This window comes from Sylvia atricapilla, chromosome 11 (genome assembly GCF_009819655.1).
Source record: "Sylvia atricapilla isolate bSylAtr1 chromosome 11, bSylAtr1.pri, whole genome shotgun sequence".
Lineage (NCBI taxonomy): Eukaryota > Metazoa > Chordata > Aves > Passeriformes > Sylviidae > Sylvia > Sylvia atricapilla.
Genome location: NC_089150.1, coordinates 17,957,115 through 17,973,772, shown reverse-complemented (window position 1 = coordinate 17,973,772; position 16,658 = coordinate 17,957,115). Strand labels below are relative to the sequence as shown.

At 38.9% G+C, this 16,658-nt stretch overlaps 1 protein-coding gene across 2 annotated transcripts in view; it reads right to left on the bottom strand.

Annotated features, from left to right (window-relative positions):
* Positions 1–16,658, bottom strand: part of SLC6A11 (solute carrier family 6 member 11) — a 92,758-nt gene that overhangs the window by 57,875 nt on the left and 18,225 nt on the right. For both annotated transcript variants that reach the window (XM_066326930.1, XM_066326931.1), the window contains one exon: positions 10,781–10,913. In XM_066326930.1, coding sequence (XP_066183027.1) covers positions 10,781–10,913 — 133 coding nt within the window. The remainder of the gene's footprint in view (positions 1–10,780; positions 10,914–16,658) is intronic.

Below are 16,658 nucleotides of genomic sequence, written 5' to 3'. Positions count from 1 at the left end.
TGCTCCTCAGGCAATTTATTTCATTAAGCTTTGCCATTCTTGGGAGTGAGTTTGGATCCCAGCCACAGGAGCTGACACTGGGGTGGGACACAGGACTCGAGTTTGTAAATCTCACACAACAGCCTTGTAAACAAAACTTGTACTACAAAGGCATCTTCACATTGGAGATAAAGGCAGAAATCTGGACTTTGCTGGCTGCAGAAAGCAGAGACTGCCTTCCCACTGGCAGGAATTTGGTTTAATATAACCTTGGCATACGGGGTCACGGGGATGGATACCTAAAATTGCAATTAAGGAGCCAGTCTGGAAGCTGGATAGATTAGCAGGAGCTGAGGACAAACTACCTGTGTGAGAAGAGGCAACTGTACCTCTTCTGTTTCATGGGGGGGAAAAATGCAATTGGAGCAGCATTAGGAAAGTCAAAGCTATAAATGTTTGTGTATCCGAATTGAGGGACCCTGGGTGTCCCTGCAGAGGAAAAGGTGCAAAGAATATCCCAAATACAGTAAGAAAGACCCGAGAAAAGCAACATTCATTGCAATTCCTTTGTGGTAATTCTGTGTACACAGACTGGCAACCACAGAGTTTTGGGAAATGCAGCTTTGGAAACCCCTCAGTTGTAAATCCAGCCAGCAGCAGTGCTGAGCACCTGAAGGAATAATATTTTAGCCCTGACACGTGCATCATCAATGATAACAAACAGGAAATTGGATATTTTGGTTCCTGCTGGATGCTCTGCTGCAGGGAATTGTTCTCTGATTTCAGGGAGGAGGGGAAGAGGATGGATGAGGAAGGGCAGGTTCTGTGACAGAAGTGAACCATGATGAGATCTGTAGTGGTATAAATGGAATAAATATAGTAACAAATAGGAATGGGAATATATATAAATATATAGGAATAAATCACCGAAACTGTCACATTTCTAAAGTCCTTTGTTTGGGTCAGTGTAATTTTGGTAATGAGCTAAAAGTTCCTGGGAAGTTCAGTGACAAAAATAACCTTTATTTGTTACCTTTAGCCAATCAGTGCATTTTTCCTGACGGGATTACTGTGTTAATCTGTGCCTTTGGGCTTTCCCTTTAATTTTGCTGCAATTTTCCCTGCACTGCCACAGCAAATATCACAGCTGACCTTCCATCATCCTCTGCTCCTCCCTAACCCTTCTGCTTTTTCGTGCTTTAAGTGCAGAGAGCAGGTGAATTCCCTGCCCAAAACCTCTCACACCTGCACGTGCCCTGAGCTGCCCTCAGTGCACTCAAACACTTTTCACTCGCTTCAGCTGCAGACCAGGGCTTAGATCCACCCTAAATATTCCAATAAAAGTGGATTTCCCCCCTGAGGTGGAGCTGGGAAGGACTGAAACCACAAAGACAGGATTTTGGTTGAAATTTCTACATGACACCTTCCCCAGCCATCAAACAGAGGGTTGGGAAAACCACCAAGAAGCACAAAAATCTAATATTTTTTTAAACAAACCCGAGGTGTCCTTAAATGCTCAGAGCACAGGAGAGTGGACAAATAAAAAGTTTTGAAACCTCCCACAGAGGAGGCGGAGAGCAGGAACTCTGCATGCATCTCATGAATGTTCTACTTTCCCCCTTTGAATACAGAGATCAGCCTTGGCCCCAGTTAAAGCCTCACCATGAAGGGCCATTCTTTGCTGTTACTTCAGCCTAAAACAAAAGACACTTCAGGAGATACAATCCTTGCTGCCCAGTTCCTTTTCCTGGGCTCCTACAATGGGCCCTAGTTCTTTCTTTCTTTTTTTTTTTTTTTTCCCTTCCACACATCTTTCTCTTATATTTTTTTGTTTCTGTCCTTTTGCTCCTTCTTTCTGCCTCATTGAATCCATTAAGGCCTTTCGATGGCCTGCTATTGAGAAATAAATTTTCTTTGGGGCTAGTGACTGAGTTTTAACTTGCTGGCAAGCCAGACTTAACTCCTGAGGGGAGGGAAAATGATGGGTAAAATAGATGAAAAACCCATCTCTGAGTATGGGGTCTTCAGGCATTCTGGATACCTTGCAATGTCTTGCTCCTCAAGGAAAAGGAATAACCTAATCTCAGAAATTTTCCCACTTCTCTCACACATTCATCTTGACACACTGAGTTCTCTTTCTGCTTGTATTTCCCAGCAGCTCAAGAGATTCTCTTATTTTAGGTCCTTATGGCAGTAAGTTTTGCACAACTGGAAACGGGAAAACCTCAAGAGAGGCCTCAGACATCAAAAGGGTCCTCATTTAACACAGAATGACCCCAGTCAGAAATACAACACACAGAGTGACCCCAGTCAGAAACACAACACACAGAGTGACCCACAGTCAGAGATACAACACACAGAATGACCCCAGTCAGAAACACAACACACAGAATGACCCACAGTCAGAAATACAACACACAGAATGACCCACAGTCAGAAATACAACACACAGAATGACCCCAGTCAGAAACACAACACACAGAATGACCCCAGTCAGAGATACAACACACAGAATGACCCACAGTCAGAGATACAACACACAGAATGACCCCAGTCAGAGATACAACACACAGAATGACCCCAGTCAGAAATATAACACACAGAATGACCCCAGTCAGAAATACAACACACAGAATGACCCCAGTCAGAAACACAACACACAGAGTGACCCACAGTCAGAGATACAACACACAGAATGACCCCAGTCAGAAACACAACACACAGAATGACCCACAGTCAGAAATACAACACACAGAATGACCCACAGTCAGAAATACAACACACAGAATGACCCCAGTCAGAAACACAACACACAGAATGACCCCAGTCAGAGATACAACACACAGAATGACCCACAGTCAGAGATACAACACACAGAATGACCCCAGTCAGAGATACAACACACAGAATGACCCCAGTCAGAAATATAACACACAGAATGACCCACAGTCAGAGATACAACACACAGAATGACCCCAGTCAGAGATACAACACACAGAATGACCCACAGTCAGAGATACAACACACAGAATGACCCCAGTCAGAGATACAACACACAGAATGACCCACAGTCAGAGATACAACACACAGAATGACCCCAGTCAGAAATACAACACACAGAATGACCCCAGTCAGAGATACAACACACAGAATGACCCCAGTCAGAGATACAACACACAAAACTACCCCCAGTCAGAAATATAACACACAGAATGACCCCAGTCAGAGATACAGCACACAGAATGACCCCAGTCAGAAATACAAGCACTGTTCAGGCCTGCTCAAGGTGTGGTAGATTATTCCAAAGCCACCAAAGCCCAATTCAAACCAAGAGAGCTCAACTTCACCTCAGAACCAGGACAAAAATCCTTGGGAAGAAAGGATGAAACTTTCAAAGTTCTGAGAGTGACAGAAATAATTCACAAAATATAAAGATATCTGAGCTGAAAGTGTGTGGGGGCAGGTGAAAAAATAATTTATTATAATTATAATAATATTTTGTCTGGATAATGAAGTTTTCTGGGGATGTTCAGTGAAACATCCATGAACCAACCGTTGCTGCCCCTGCCCTGCAAATGCAGAGCCATAAAAACATAGCTAAGGGGGGAATATTTGGAGTTTAAAAGTGAGAAATGGCACCACACTCAGCCAGCACCGCCTGGGAGTTTCCATTTTGCCTTTTAAACTGTTCACAAAATTACGGGCATTTTTCCTCAACAGCAAAATGAGAAGTAAGTTATAAACAAAAGTTAACAACAGTTGCAGCCTTATTTTTTTTTATATACATTTTTTTAGTATTGCATGGTGTAGAATTTAATTTGTTGGAAAAAACTCCCAAGAGGTCAAGTGTCTTATTTTATATTGAATTATTCAGAACTGCAGCCTGAGACAAGTGGTCCTCCAAAGCATCATAAAATGGAACAAAAAACCCCAGGGCTCTCTACCTTTAGTTACACCTTGTTTAAATGTGAGTGTGAATTAAAGATATTTCAGTACATTTCCTTGGCCACTTCAATTATTCATTATAAATCCAGTTTTCAGTGATTCACAGATTAACAATCATGTCAAACCCCCTGTTCAGGACACTTTTCTGTTATTGGTAATAGGATTCTGTGTCAAGATGCCCCAGCAAACAGGCTGTACCTGTTCTCTTTCATCTCTGGGGTTTTTAACAGATATAATTAATACAGACTTCCAAAACTTTCCTGACACTTAACTGGCCCTTCACTGCCTTCAGCTCAGCAAATCAAAGTGATCAATGGCACTAATTAATCTAATTAACAAGTGAGGAACAGTGCAGCATTGCAAAGGACAGCAGCCGTGCACTTAGAAAATGTATTTCAGAGAATGACAGAATAATGAAGGTTAGAAAAGACCAACCCTTGACCCAGCTCCTCCCCATTGTCCCCAGGGGCCACATCCACGTGTCTTTTGATCTCTTCCAGGGATGGGGATTAAGCCAATGCCCTGGGAGCCTCTCCCTGTGCCTGATCAGCTTTTCAGGGCAGAAATTTTCTGATATCCAACCTAAACCTGCTGCAACCTGAGGCCACCTCCTGTCGTGCTGTCCCTTGTCCCTGGGAGCAGAGCCCCACCTGGCTGCACCCTCCTGTCAGATCATTCAGAGAATTTTATTTCTCCAGGCTGGACATCCTCAGTTCCCTCATGAAGTTCATCTCAAACCCCTCAGGGTCATCACAGCTTTAAATGCAGTGAGCAGCCTTTACAAGACTCTAGTCTAATTTTTTTTTTTTAATGTAAAGGTTAAATTAAATGCTCAAACCAGGAAATATCTGGGGGTTTTATGGAATCTAACTCATTTTCCTAAACTTAACTTTTAGAGAACATCACAGGTTAAGGCACAATCTCAGGGAAAAGAGAACAAAAAATCAATAGCAAAAGAGTGAAACATGAAATGATTCCCTCATTTGCACATATTCAACCCCAAATCCTGCTTCTTGTGGCACCTACAGCAGCAGAGTTGCTTCTTTAAGAAAAAAAAAGTTCTCAGCTTTGCTCTGGTGTTTGTAACTTCTCCAGTGGGTCTGTGGCAGAAAGTGAACCACTTTAATGACTAATGAAGGTGACAAGGACAATATCAGAGCCCCTCATCCTTTTATGTTTATATTCAACAATTACATCACCAAGAAATCTTGCCAGGTCATTTCTCAGGGTTTATAACCATGAGCTGTAACCTGAATAGCATCTTTTTTAGAGATGCAGTGGATATCCAGGGACAAATGAGGTGAACAGTCCTGAAGGAGATCCTGTGCAATCATGAATCTGATTTTTTTTTTACTCACAGGACTATTTAATCAAGCATCTTAGCTCATGTTTCTGTGGAGAGAGGAGCCACATCAGAGCTTTTTCTCATGTAGAACAGCAAAACCTCCCAGCAGAGCTCTCTGGGCTGTGGTTAACAGAGCATTTGCAGAGTGCAAAGGGATAAAAAGCGACAGAAAGGAGTAAAAAGCTACAGACTATTATCAAAAGCTTGATGAGAGCATGCAACACCTTTGCAAATTTGATTATAAACTGAAAAAACATGCAGATTTATTTTAGAGCAAGAGCTTTTAGGTTTAACATCCTAGCCTCTTGGCTCTAGGTCTCCACCATCCCTGCTCCCACCTCTCTCCATCACCCTCTGTGTTTCTGAGCCTCTGCTCCTGGGGCAGCTCTAAAGTACATCAAATTGAGAGGCAGCTTAAAGCCAACACCTTCAGCATGAAGTGGAAATTCAGGGCACTGAGCACAAAGGGGAGGAAAGTATCAAAGTATTCAGAAGTCAGAATCAGACAGAATAATGTTCAGTGATTATGGTATGGAGAGCAGTTGCAGAAAACGTTGAAGAATGGATTCCTGTGAGATTTTTCTCTCTTGCAGCTGGTTCTGCACAATGAGAAGGATTTCTCATCACTTATTAACCAGGAACTAGTGGAGAAGTAAAAATGAATGAGCAAGAACAGTTTGAGTGTAGCTCTGGCAAAAGAATATTTTCTTTTCATCCTGTTAACATTTCCATCCTGTTAACATTTTCCTGATGTTAACAGAACCAGTCCAAAATATCAATTCAAATATATGAGAATTGGTCTCAGTGTCCACACAATCAGTGTGATATTCTAATACTCAATAAAATCCTGGAGGAAGAATATTCTTTTAACACTTCATATCAGAAAAAGCTGGCTTAGTGTTGAGTCATAACATGACAAAACCTCATCTACAGTTAATTAATATGCTGTGAGTGGGGTAAAATGTTCTAATATCAATAAATTAAAAATGATAGCAAGATTGTGGGGGTTTTAATACTTTTGATTCAACTTCTCATCTGCACAAAATTCTGAAGCCCATCAATGCTGATTAGCTCTCATTCCCACTCAAGATGTCCATGCAGGAAAGCTGGATTAGTTTTTACCTTGAGTCTATGAATTTAGATTATTTATACAGAAGTATTTTCAAATCAATAATTAGAGACACTCAAACCCATGCTCCGTAGTGACAAAGGTGATCCAAAAAAACGGGCTTTGATCTGGGCTGGATAACAGAAATGTGGCACGGTAATACAAAAGGAATAATTTATTACCGAAGTTAAATATCGTAATGAGCCAACATGTGGGAATTAATTGATTAATCCTCGTAACACAAGGGAAGTTAAGCACTGGAAGAGGTTTTCCCAAGACATGAGCAATCCCTGGCCTTGGAGGTGTTTCAGATGCAGCCAAGCACCAAGACAACAGTGGCAAGTTCAGTGCTGAACGTTGTTTACCCAGGAAGTTTCACCAGGGACATTCCAAGGTCCCTCACAACTTTACAGTTTTACAAATCCAAGTCCCTGCCAGGGTTTCAAACTAGGGATACCAGCACAAGACAGGGATGTGTTGATGCACCCAAAAATTAAGGAAGATCAGGAAAGAAGACTTAAAATGCTTTTCTAGAACTTTGAGTCCTGCAGGCTCCTCCCTTCAAAAGGCATTGGGCAGAAGTTGCAGCGAGACACGACTGAGCTCAGTTTTTGCTCTGTTTGCAAAAACTCTCATGAAAATAAAAAATAAAAAGGAAAATATTAGGGTTCCTGCCTTCAGCAAGTAATTTAGGAAAAGTATGTTGGCAGCTACTGGTGTTGCTCTCTCAAATTTTAAAGTATAAGGACATTTAGTTAAATTAATAAATGGATAATCAAGATCCCTGAAAGAACCAGTTCCTTTCTACCTGAAGATTTCATTAATGAAATAGGAAGATCAAAAAATTAGGAAAACTCAGCAGCTCTATGTACATTATGGAAAAACTCGGAATTGTCATACCCAGAAATCAAAAGTGTTTTGGAAAAATCAGGTGCTGAACAGAACCTAACGATCAGAGACTGGAATGATAATTTGAATGTTGAAAAAATTAACTTTCTTCAGTCTTCTAGATAGTTCTTACCTCATCTTTGGAAGCATCTGATCCCAGCTATTGAGAGCTCTTCTCCATGAGATGGAGATCAGGTATTATCAATCAAGTTTCAAAATACACATGATATTACAGTGACACTACATTGGCATATTTTTCTCCTTCTGATTTTTGAGTTTCTCATTGAAAATCCCTGCCTTTTGCATATTTGCAACGTTAAAAATGTGCAAGCTGGCACACAAATGTCTTGAGATCTAAGACTGGATAATTCAGAGCAAGGAAGGCTTGAATAATTAAGGACAAGAACCTCTGAAAGTGCACAAATCGATTTCACCTGAAAGCTGCCACAATCACCTGGATTTATTCTGCTGTTTCACATCTGCTGGAATGGGAAATGGAGATGCTTTGTGAGAAAGTGATGAATTTCAAGAACAGTAATGGAAAAGTTTGGAACATCCTGTTAACAGTGTAATAAGCACTTCCTCTGGAGTTAACCTTTATGTTAGTCTTAATATATTTAATATCCTGAAATATTAAATATTCATGATCTATGGTAGTGCTGCTTGGAGAAGGATGGAGTTATTTTATAGCAGCTTTTAAGGCTTGGATACTTTTTTTTTCACCATGCATTAGAAGGCAAAGTGAAAAAGAGGAAAAGGATGAACCAATCTCCTGAATATTTCACAAAGCACAAGGGTGTGGAGAGGAATTCTCTGTTTCATCTCACCTCTGTTTCCCCTGGCCTTTTTCTCTCCTCTCTCCTCTCCCACAGACACCTCCCTCTGAAAAAGTTTCAAAGGTGATAAAACTTCAAGAAGTTTTTTGCTTTGAATAAATGTATTTTTTCATTGAAATTATTCAATCCAATTAAAGTATATTGTAAATTTAACAGACTGCTGTATTATTATAATAAAAAGCCCAGAAGTCAATTTTAAATGTTTCCTGGAAATGAGCATGTAATAAATTCAATTTAGTGGAAAGGCTTGTGGATGAGCTTGAATATGAATTTTGGAAATTAGCATTAGATTGGAAATGGAAACTTCAGCCTGGAAATCTGCTACATCATTTCTATTTCAGAACATTTAATCTGTTTGTAGCAAACCCAACAGCTGAGTGCTGCCTCTGCTTTTGCTGTTCTGGGAAGGCAATGCCATGGCCCAGATTTCCAGAGACTGGGCTGGAAAAAGTGGCAAGTGGAAGAATATTGAATGAACAGCAAATTAATAAATGAATAAACATTAGTAAATGTATGCCTAGGGAAAAAAACAAACCAAAACAAAACCCCCAAAACCTGTGCTGCAGAGACAGAGGTGGAAAAAGAAATAATGAATATTGGCCAGGACAGATCTTCACTGAGAGCCATGGAACCTATGGAAAGGAAGATTCCTGGATACCACAGGGTTCCCTAAAAAATGTAGGCATTTACCAGTCCTGAGGAATTCCTCAGGATTCTGGAAACAGATGTTCATGGCAAACTGATTTAAATTATGCAAATGTATCATGAGTCTGCCTCTTACAGAACCCTGATCTAAATGTTTTAAGCCTGAGAGTTATAAATCTGAATATTGGGTATTAATTCCCTTTTCTTTGCACTTCTGTTGCAGGACTAGAAGTTATTTCTGCTTGTTGAAAAGTTTATTATCCCATTTCATGTGCCCAAGACAGGCTGTTCCTTCCCAGGCTGACCTCATCAGAGAGGAGATTATCAAAATCACACTGAAATAAAATCAATTTATTCCACCTATCTAAAGCTGAGGGTTTAGCTAAGCTATCAGAAAAAGCAAAACCGAAAGGTCAGGCAGGTTATCCACCTTCAAAGCATAAGGTCTGCTTCTGGGGAAATTCTATAAACTGAAAGAATGGAAGAACAATAAAAATGCTGGATGTAAACCCAGAAATATGAAATAAATCCTTTCTAAAGTCACTTCGCCCCCTTGTGAGCCCAGGATTGCTCCTATTCGGTGCAATTTGGCCCAGCCTGGTGTGTGTGCACACACACAGAGCAGCCACTGAGCTTTCTCCTCCACCCTTGGGGCAGATTTACCCATGCTAGAATACATTCCCATCCTCAGACATTCCTTCTGACAGAGAAAAAAAATCAGTTTTGCTCAGTTTCATTTCTTCTGTGGCAGCTGCAGCCCCTCAGACAAGTCCCAAGTGCTCGTGCACCTCCCCAGGGCGCCCACGTCATGGATTTGGGGACACGTATCTTGTCATTCCCTCAGATCACTTCGGCTTCTCCATATTCTTTTTCAGATTTTTTCTCCTCCTCTGAACTATTCAGCCTCCTCCCTGTTGGGCAGCATTTCTCAGCATTTTCCCTTCAGTGTCTGGGTGAAAGTGGGGCTGCAGGATTCTCTGTCGGATGGGAAACGTGGCCCCGGGTGGAGTGACACAGTTGGCAAACACACCCAGCATCAGCAACCGGGACCAGCCAAAATGTTGAGAGCATGAAAGAAAATTCCTGGAAAACTCATGAACAGCTGGAAAGTTTCACTCCAGCAGTTTCTGAATTTCAAAAATCCATTGCATTTCAAATATTTCATTTATAAATGGAGGTGACTAAAACAGAAACAACAACAACAACAAAACCTAACCACCACCCAGACTATGTAAGAAACCATTGAAAGCTAAATGTTTCAATGCACCAGTTTTGTTCCTGGTTTCCTTTACTTCCAACATGAGAAACCAGTGCTTTTTTTAGATCCTCCCTGTGGATCTGTGGCTCTTTTCCTCTCTCAATGTAGTTGATTATTCATAGATTCTACTCAGAGCTGTGTCTGATCCCACTCCAGGGGCAGCTTTCCCCTTCATCCCAGGGCTCCCTCTCTCTGCTCCCAGGACAGAGTGGCACTCTTCACTCACAAAGTCCAAAATATTTTTATTTTTCCCCATAATATGCCTATCTTGGTCCCTCTCTGAGTGCTTTCATTATTTCTGCTCTTGGTGTTCAATCTGTATTTCTAAATTCTCTTTTTATGTGCATCAAAACTCTCAGTGGGAGTGAGAGTTTTGACTCCCGACATCTTGGGACAAAATCCAAATTTTGGAGAATTTGTGCGCAGAGATCAACACAACCTGAGTTTCAGAGTTCAAGGACTGGCCAGTAAAGCTCATTACTAAATTAACAAAAATAAAACCACTCAGCCTCACCTAACAGAATTTAGGTGTTAACAGAGTGCAGCCTCACTTAACAGAATTTCCCTAATTAACAGAATTAGGGAAAAAGCAAATCACAAAAAAAAAAAAAAAAAAAAAAAAGGCAAACAACTCCTAATTACAATTAATTTTGCTATTTATTCCCACCCTGCCCCCAAGTGTAGCTCCTCATGCATGTGAAATTCTCCTGTGCTGATGGAAGTCAATACTGCTGGCAGCACAGGCTTGGAGCTGCTGCACAGAATTTCAGGCTTACCTTTCCCGTGGATTTGGTCCCTTTCCAGATGCAGAAATAACAAATAGTCCAAGCAGCCAGGAGGCACAGGGCGAGCTCCCAGCGCAGGTTCCCAATGTGCTCAATCCCATCCGAAATCGCCAGCACTCTCCGTCTTCAAGGGGAAAAAAAAAGAATTGAAAAAAATTAAAAGATTGAGCTAAAACAGTGCTGCGTGTGAAATACTGGGATAGCTGCAACAAATAAAAGGTGGTAATGTTGAAGAAAACAGTGTTATGTGTGAAAAAACCAGGATAATATGGAATTAATTACAAAAAAAAATATAATATTGAGTTAAAACAGTGTTGTCTTTGAAATATTGGGATAAAACTGTATTAATAACAAAAAAAAAAAAAAGGTGGTAATATTGGAGAAAACAGTGTTACATGTGGAAAAACCAGGATAAAATGGAATTAATTTAAAATTAACTTATAATATTGAGCTGAAACAGCACTGCACGTGAAATACTGGGATAATGACAATGAAAAAAGATGATAACGTTGAAGAAAACAGCATTATGTGTGAAAAAACAGGATAAAGTTGAATTAATTGCAAAAAAAATTTTAATATTGACCTAAAATGACACTGCATGTGAAATGCTAGTAAAAAACTGAATTGATTGCAAAAAAAGGTGATAGTATTGAAGAAAACAGCTTTTTCATACGGGAAAAAACCAGGATAAAGTTGAATTAATTACAAAAAAAAATTGTAATATTGAGCTAAAATGGCACCACATGTACCATACTGGGATAATTACAACAAAAAAGATGATATATATTGAAGAAAACAGCATGACATATGAAAAAATGGGATAAAGTTGAATTAATTACAAAAAAAATTTAGAATATTAAAGAAAACCAGCAGTACATAAAAAATACAGGGATAAATCTGAATTAATTACAAAAAAAGGTGATAATATTGAAGAAAATAGCATTACATATAAAAAACCAGGATAAAGTCAAATTAATTACAAAAAAATATTATAATATTGAGCTAAAACAGCACTACATGTGAAATACTGGGATAAAACTGAATTAATTACAAAATATTATTATACTATTGAAGAAAAACAGCATTACATATGAAAAACTGGGATAAAACCAAATTATTTACAAAAAAAATGATGATAATATTTTAAAAAATCAGCATCATATATGAAATACTGGAATAAAATTGAATTCATTAAAAAAGAAATTAGTGATATTGGAAAAAAACCCCTACATAACATGCGAAAAAACAGAATAAAACTGAATTAATTACAAAAAAAAGAGAGATGAGAATACTGAAGAAAAGCAGAATTGCTTGTGAAACAGTGGGTTAAAACCAAATTAATTTGATATAAGGACTCTCTGTTACTCACTACTGAAAAAACGCTGTGCTAAGGTAGAAAGAGAGACAAAAGAAAAAAAAACAACCAAAACAGAATATTCCCAGTGTTTTGTACCTGGTTATCAATGAACAAATGTTTCGCTTTTTCAGGTCAGCCACAAAATTTTAATTTTGGAACAACTTTTCCTTAAAGTCAAAGGAATTGTTTGAATCAGTTACCAACATGGATGAGCCAAAATTAAACCACATCCTAAATAAATGGGTTTTTCAATTTGATTGGTTCCCCCCCAAAAATCTAACCTTTATTTTTACCTGTTAATTATAATTTTCATGGATTTCCTTTTAATATTGGAACTAGAACATTAAAATATTTGTTTTCGAAACCTCAACATTGTGAAACAACTGAAGGCAACAGATGCACACATAAAGACAATCACATCAAAATTTTTTACCACTCAACCTGAAATAAACCATCCTGAGCAGAGATTTCTTTGAAATCTGTATTTTAAGTAAATATAAATATAAATTATTGCAATCTCAGTCTTGTACTCCTCTCCCTCCACGTTGTGGGTGAAAACAAATTCTTTGATTTTCACTGGTTTCAACTGATCATATAATTAATGTCTACATAGGTATACACGTAATTAATTTACAATTTAGTAGAAAGGGTGGATATCAAATTTCAACCAGTCAGTTAAATATATAAGTATATAAATATATAAAATAATTCATCCTTTTGTATTTGGTTCAGTTATTGTCCGAGGCAATAAATTCAGGGATGTAAAGTCTGATCCTGTAATTCCAGCCAATAAAATATAATAGTTGATCAAGAGAGAATATTTATATGAAAAATACGATATTTATATGAAATAGAAATATTTAAATAAAATTAAAGAATGAAAAAAAGGAGGAATTTGCTCTGTCTCTGATGTCACCTGCAGCAGGTGAAGGGAAATTCCTGTAGTGATGGAGTGCGAGGCTGGAGATGCCAACAGCTGGAGCCACGGAGGGAAAATGGAAATATTGAAGCATTTATTGAAGCATTTATGGAATAAAATGAAATTAATTACACACACACACACACAAAAGTTATATTTTTGTGCTGCAGCACCTGGGCAGGTTTCACACCTCCAGAGCTGCAGCTGCTGCTCCTGAGGGATGCAGCCACCCATAAAATGTGTGTTTGAAATTTCCTCTTTAGGAACGACAGAATTAACAGGGGAAAGAAACCTCCCAATTAAAACCCCAAACCCCAGAATTTATCTCCATATTCCCTAATTAATAGACAGATTTTCCCAGCCCTGCCCCACCCTGTCCCCAAAAAAAGAAAAGGAGCAGGAAGTCAACACAAACTTTTTGAATATTTTCTGCTTAAATGTAAAACTGCTGCCACCTTATCCACATTTCCTCCCATAAAACCAGGAATTGCTTTTATTCTTCAAGTCTTGATTATTTAAATCTTGATTATTTAAATCTTTACTCTGTAAATCTTTATTCTTCCAACCTACCACCAGCTAATTTGGGAGAAGAGTGATCCAGCATGGAGCACCCTCAGTTAGCAAAGACCTGCAAAGTGCCTGAAGTTCTGTCATCAAAATGCATCCAAACGAAGAGAGGTGGCTTTTAATTAAGGGTTATTTTAATCAAGAAGAGGAAGGACATAACTGATACCTGCAAACAGCATCATTGAGGCATAATTACACAGAGAGGTGATGAAATACATCATTAAAATTTAAGTTATTCTAAGATGTTTGACAGATGAACGAGGAACGTTACCTGGGATAAAGTCCACCCTCCTTACAAATTCTCATTCAAAAACCCAAATGAGATAATTGAATTCTTAGAAGAGGAGTTAATTGCAAGAGAACCAGGACAAAAATTGGCATAATGTGATAAAAAAGGAATAAATATATATTAATGATATATAAATTAGGGCACATATAAAATATATTATATATAATATATATTTTTTTAAAAGGAAGCAAATAATAAAAGGCCTTTTAAAATAGTACACTTTTAAGATGAAAATAGAGTCATTAATCTTAAAACTGCAAATAAACGGAGTTATTTATGTTTGGGCCACAATAATAGTAAAATGGAAACCTTTTTCATTTAGCTATCTTTTTACAGTAGAATAATAATGAGAAAATATTCTTATGTTTTAATCAAACCGGGTTTTTGATGGCTGTTTGGATATATTTCTGTACATGTGAACCTAATCATGAGCAAGGTTCCTTTTCCAAAATGGGTGTGCAAGTCACTCCAATTCCTGCACTGTTCCTCCCTACCCACAAAACAGCGTCATAAATAAATGTTCTCTGTCTCATGATTGAAATATTTCACACACCAAAAGCTGCCTTTGCCTTAAGAACATAATTTTTAATGAAGGCTTGAGAGGAAGATTTTGAAAAGCAACCAATTCCTGGGAGTAGAAAGTCAGAGTTTTCTCTGGGAATGCTCTGGAAGTCCCAAAGAGCAGAGGCGCCTCCTTTACCCACCCAAGACTCTCTGACACTTTTGTAAAGTGTCATACAAAGCAAATGGCAAATTAATGGGCTCACCACAATTAATTATCCCTGCGGGTCCTATTTAAAACAGACACGTGGTGCCAATCAACGGGGACTGTCAGCACCAGAACGAGGATTTAATTACCCTCAAGTGCTGTAAATCGGTTTGGATCGCCTTTGTTCCCACAGAACAAAGGGTTGGTGTTTCCCTCAGAAGTGACAATTAAACTATAACATAAAATGTACTCAAAGAATGGAGATGAGGAGGGGAAAGTCCTGCCCAGAGGCCAGCAAGGAAATCCCTCACAGCTCTCCCTGAAGTCAGACCCAAATTCTGCTGTTGGAACCATCTGAAACAGCAGCACTGGATGAAATTTTGATAGGAGAGAGCAACCAGAATATGAAATTCTTCTCACAAAGCCTCAGTTCAGTAATAACTACCCCTATTCTTTGATGATTCAACTGAAATAATAGGAAAAGGGGAAGCATTTTGAAAATACAGGATTGTCCCCTGCGTCTGAGAAGTGAGGTTAATGCATTCAGAGGTCAGCTCTTTGCTCCTCAGCCATGCAGCTTCTACCTAAAAGCTGCCATAAATGATTGAAAACAACAAAACAAAACAAAAAAACCCGTGTAGCTTCCTCTAGACCTTCCTCCTCTTCTCTTACCTGCAAGAGCCCTGCACTGCCTTGTTCGTCTCAACTCTTCATGCACAGAATACAGAAACAAGCAGAAAAATCAGCCCTGAGTGTGCTCCTCTCTGATTGGAAGGAGCAAACATTCGAAGAAAAGTTCTGGAGTCAATCTATAGCTCAGCTGCTTTGCATCACACTTGGGTGAAAAGAAAGAAAGAATTTTATCCTGTGTATCAAGCCTTGTTAAAGCTGAGCAGCTTTAAAACCCCCTTAAATCAAGTGAGAATTAAGTCATTTTATTGAAATGTCTTGACTCTTCCTCGCTAGAATTCACTGCTGTCACTTCTTTTTTTGAAGAAATTATTACCAACAACATTCCTCAATGGACAAAAGCCCAAGAAGCTGGGAGACCACTGTAGCTGGCAGTACAACTTCAGGTAGTCATTTGAATTACTCCAGAACATCAAATCCCTGCTTGTTACAATCCAGTTTGAGCAGAATTTGCCGGCAACAGCTTTGGGCTGTGTGAAACTTCTCTGTGAGAAAGATTTGTCCTGCACTGAAGGCACAAAAGATTCATTACTCAATGCAAACAGAAATGGATGAGGGTTTGAATGTATTTATTGTAGGTATTGAGCTTGTTTTGCTGTTGCAGCTGTTTGAGGGGAGAGATTTTTGTTGTATAAAGATACTCAGCACTTCAGCCCCTCAAACCCATCCAGAGCCCCGAAGAGAAGCCAAGGGATTGATGGCATTGGAGCTTCTTGAGCAGAGTATTGAGGGAAACAACCTCCACTGCCATGGGAGAGGAATTAAAGGTTAAATCCAAACCAGGGCAAGGTTTTAATTGAGTAGCAGCAAAGTATTAATTCTCCACAGCATATTTTGCTTGTAAGTGGAATATTAAACCCCAGCCAGAGTGGATTTGTGGTGTCTCACACTGTGCCTGGAGATTTCATCACCTATGATCATACACAGTTTAATTGGCTAAATGGTGGTGAAAATTCTTACATTTCTTCCTGTAAATAACACAGAATGAAAGTGGCCAAAGTTCCAGGAATCTAACAAATAAAAAATAAATTTGGGTGGAATAATATCTCCAAAGGGCACATCTCCAAAGGGTGGCTGTCACAAATGCTGAGGTTTGGTCACAAGGGCTTGTGCTGGACAAAATCATGATAAAATTTCTACAGTGTAGATTAATTCTACTTAGAGTAACAAATTTTGTAAGCCTGGCCTAAATCTCACTTAATCTAAGTATAAATGTGGATTAAAAAGAAAATAAAAATGGATAGTCAGGTGCATATAAAGAAAAATTCAGCTTATTTTCAGTACACATAAAACAATAAACCCAGGAAGAAATTGGAGCTCATACAAGGACCTTGTGCT